This window comes from Teleopsis dalmanni, chromosome 1 (genome assembly GCF_002237135.1).
Source record: "Teleopsis dalmanni isolate 2A chromosome 1, ASM223713v2, whole genome shotgun sequence".
NCBI lineage: Eukaryota > Metazoa > Arthropoda > Insecta > Diptera > Diopsidae > Teleopsis > Teleopsis dalmanni.
Genome location: NC_051846.1, coordinates 182,972,638 through 182,975,473, shown reverse-complemented (window position 1 = coordinate 182,975,473; position 2,836 = coordinate 182,972,638). Strand labels below are relative to the sequence as shown.

Here is a 2,836-nt window from a genome sequence, read left to right as displayed (position 1 = left end):
TCGCAAGAACCCTAGTATAGAAGAGTAGAGAGTAAATCCATTCTGTCGAGTTTAGTTAATTTAATAGGTCTTTCGTCTTCACCGATGAACAGTCTGATAAATTATCAAAGAAATAATGATGGACTCTTTACCGACACAGTATCTTCAAAACAGAAGAAGAAAAACAGAAGAATATTAAGATGTCAAGGTCCTTACAACTGAAAGGTAGACATAGTTACTTATTACTGATCTAACAAAAGAAATTTGGGTCTCTCGCTCTGTAACTTCTGTTACTTAAGGGATGTCAAATAGGGAGCAAGCCAGTTTTGTGCTGTCAAACTCCAACAACCAGTCTTCACAAACAATCAAACGATATAATCAGTATTCATATCAGTAGTACTTGATATATTTTCAATGATATTGGTGTACTGGTATATTTTCCATCAGATATATAAAGTTGGTTTTATTTTTAGCTTTTTATATCTTATTTATATACATCAGCTTATCTTTTCTTTTTCCCTTTTCGTTTCAACATTAAATATTTACTTATTCTTTATTCATTGTTTTCTTTTTCACTTTTCTATCTTAAATCTCCTACTTCCTTTTCTTTTTCTTTTTTATAAAGCCTCGTCTACATATCTTCTATTTGTTTCTCACTTATTCCTCTATTTATCCTTTATTTTTTTAAATTCAATTTTCAATTCTTTCTTACTCTTGCATCCCTCTAGCTGTTTTATTTCTTATATCTAAATATTATTTAATTTCTTTTCGTATATATCATTTATACTCACATTTATTGCGCATACGCTCCGCAATGGATTTCTTATCATCTTCATTTGGCAAGTCCACTAAGTTTCCAATGGAAGCACTTTTGAATCGTTGTAAAATACTCAGTTGTTGTGTTTGGCGGGTGTCGAGGTCATCTTTAATCTCTTGGGCACGTAAAATTTCACTTTCGGAAACAATCTAAAAACATATAAAGAATAATATTTAATATAAGCAAAAAATAAATTTTATAAATAAGTAATCTTTATATAAATTTAAAATTATATATTATTCAGTAGTTTAATAATATATCTATACTTATATGTAACACAAAATATAACTTTATATTATTACTATAATAAATAATAAAAAATAGTAATACTATAAAAATAGTATAAGTAATATAATACTTATACTATAAAATAGTTCATAGAGTACTTCGTCCATTCTACGGTCAATATAATAGCCATGTCAATAAGCAAAACCGACGTATAAGAAGCGAAGATAATCCTCAAGCCGTTAACAAACACCATTACACCCATTAAAATTGACTGTCCGGTGCGTTTTACATGTTGGCGATAATTTCGGTCCTTATTTCTTTCGATATGAGGACGGGAGCTAGAAGCTGCCGTTACGGTGAATGGCGTGCACCACGCTGACTGAATTTTTGTTTCCAAAATTTTTGTTTTTGTTTTGTTTCAGTTAAGCATTGGAAGCCAATGTTCAGGAAACCAATGCCATACGACCACATTTATTGCAAAAACGAATCAAAAATTGGTCTGATCGAACTCGTAACCTCGGCGAACATATGCCGGATCTCATATTCAAAAAATAAATCCCATGAAATTATCTTCCAGAGTATAATAAGAAAAAAAATCCTTTCAATAATATTTCTGTCTTGCATTATCGTTTTAAGTTCCCATTCAGCTAAAAAACACTTCCAATATATAGAAGAGTTATATCAAAAATGGAAGTTCTTCCCTCTATGAAAAGAATTGAAATGAAGTTAAGCTATATCTGCAAGCATCCAATATAATTCAATGGACATTATTGGCTACGGCACGATGTTTCTTATAGAAGCTAAAAGCATTAACTTTATACTTATTCACTTTAGCTTCATAATACTTATATTAAGAATTATATACACTTGGTTGGTTGAAGTGGCAGGTCATTAGATAACTTCCAGGTACATCAATTAACGATTTTTCGCCATTTTGCTACCACATTCCTCGCAAGAACCCTAGTATAGAAGAGCAGAGAGTAAATCCATTCCGCCAAATTTATGTAATTTAATAGGTCTTTCGTCTTCACCGATGAACAGTCTGATAAATTATCAAAGAAGTATCTTCCTAAGAACCTATATCTTCTGGACGCAAAAGCCGGGCATTCATAGAGAAAATGTATTATGATTTCTTTCTCCTGCGAGTTTCCACAACTTCTGCAGTGAGGAGGATTATGGGGAATGCGCAGTTTCTCTGCGTGAGTTCCAAATTAATTTCACATTACCAATGACCAGTAAGAACTGCTGTAAGCCTTGCAGTGTTCACTCGGTCTCTTTTGATGAGTTCCGAAGAGCTATTTTTATTATAGGTGTGCCATGTTAACCTGGAGGTTTTACATGACTTAAGTGCTTTCCATCTGTTATTGACAAGTTACAGAAAGTACGTATTTCTCTTACAATATACTGATTTAATAGGTATATACATTTTATTGCTTTCTAACACTACAACCCCGGGAATTGCAAAATGTGTAAGAAACATTTTATATTATATTCAAGTGCTGTTTTGGGTATTTATCACAATTTGTATATATCCAGTCAATGGTGAGTTGACCAGTTCGAAAAACACCTGGTAACTACACCATTTCGAATAGGTACTGAGATTTTAATATATATTTGTGCTATAAAAAATATTGACGTAGTTTTAAACATTTACGTAGTTTTATACGTTAAAATAATGAAATGAAAATTATTATCGGTTCAATAATTTTAAATGCAATTTTTAATGAAATATTAAAATTAATCATTTTTAATTTAAAAATCAAAATTAAAACAAAATTTAATTACTGAAAGAGCTGATAATATTTTTAAGGT

General features: G+C 30.8%; 1 protein-coding gene across 1 annotated transcript in view; it reads right to left on the bottom strand.

Moving 5' to 3' along the window:
* The window catches only part of LOC119666862 (rho GTPase-activating protein 15-like), a 5,942-nt gene extending 4,728 nt beyond the window's left edge, over positions 1-1,214 (bottom strand). The window contains exons 1-2 of the mRNA XM_038076141.1: positions 1,197-1,214; positions 771-945 (exon numbers count right to left, since the gene is read on the bottom strand). Coding sequence (XP_037932069.1) covers positions 771-945; positions 1,197-1,214 — 193 coding nt within the window. The remainder of the gene's footprint in view (positions 1-770; positions 946-1,196) is intronic.
* Positions 1,215-2,836: the final 1,622 nt, after the last annotated feature.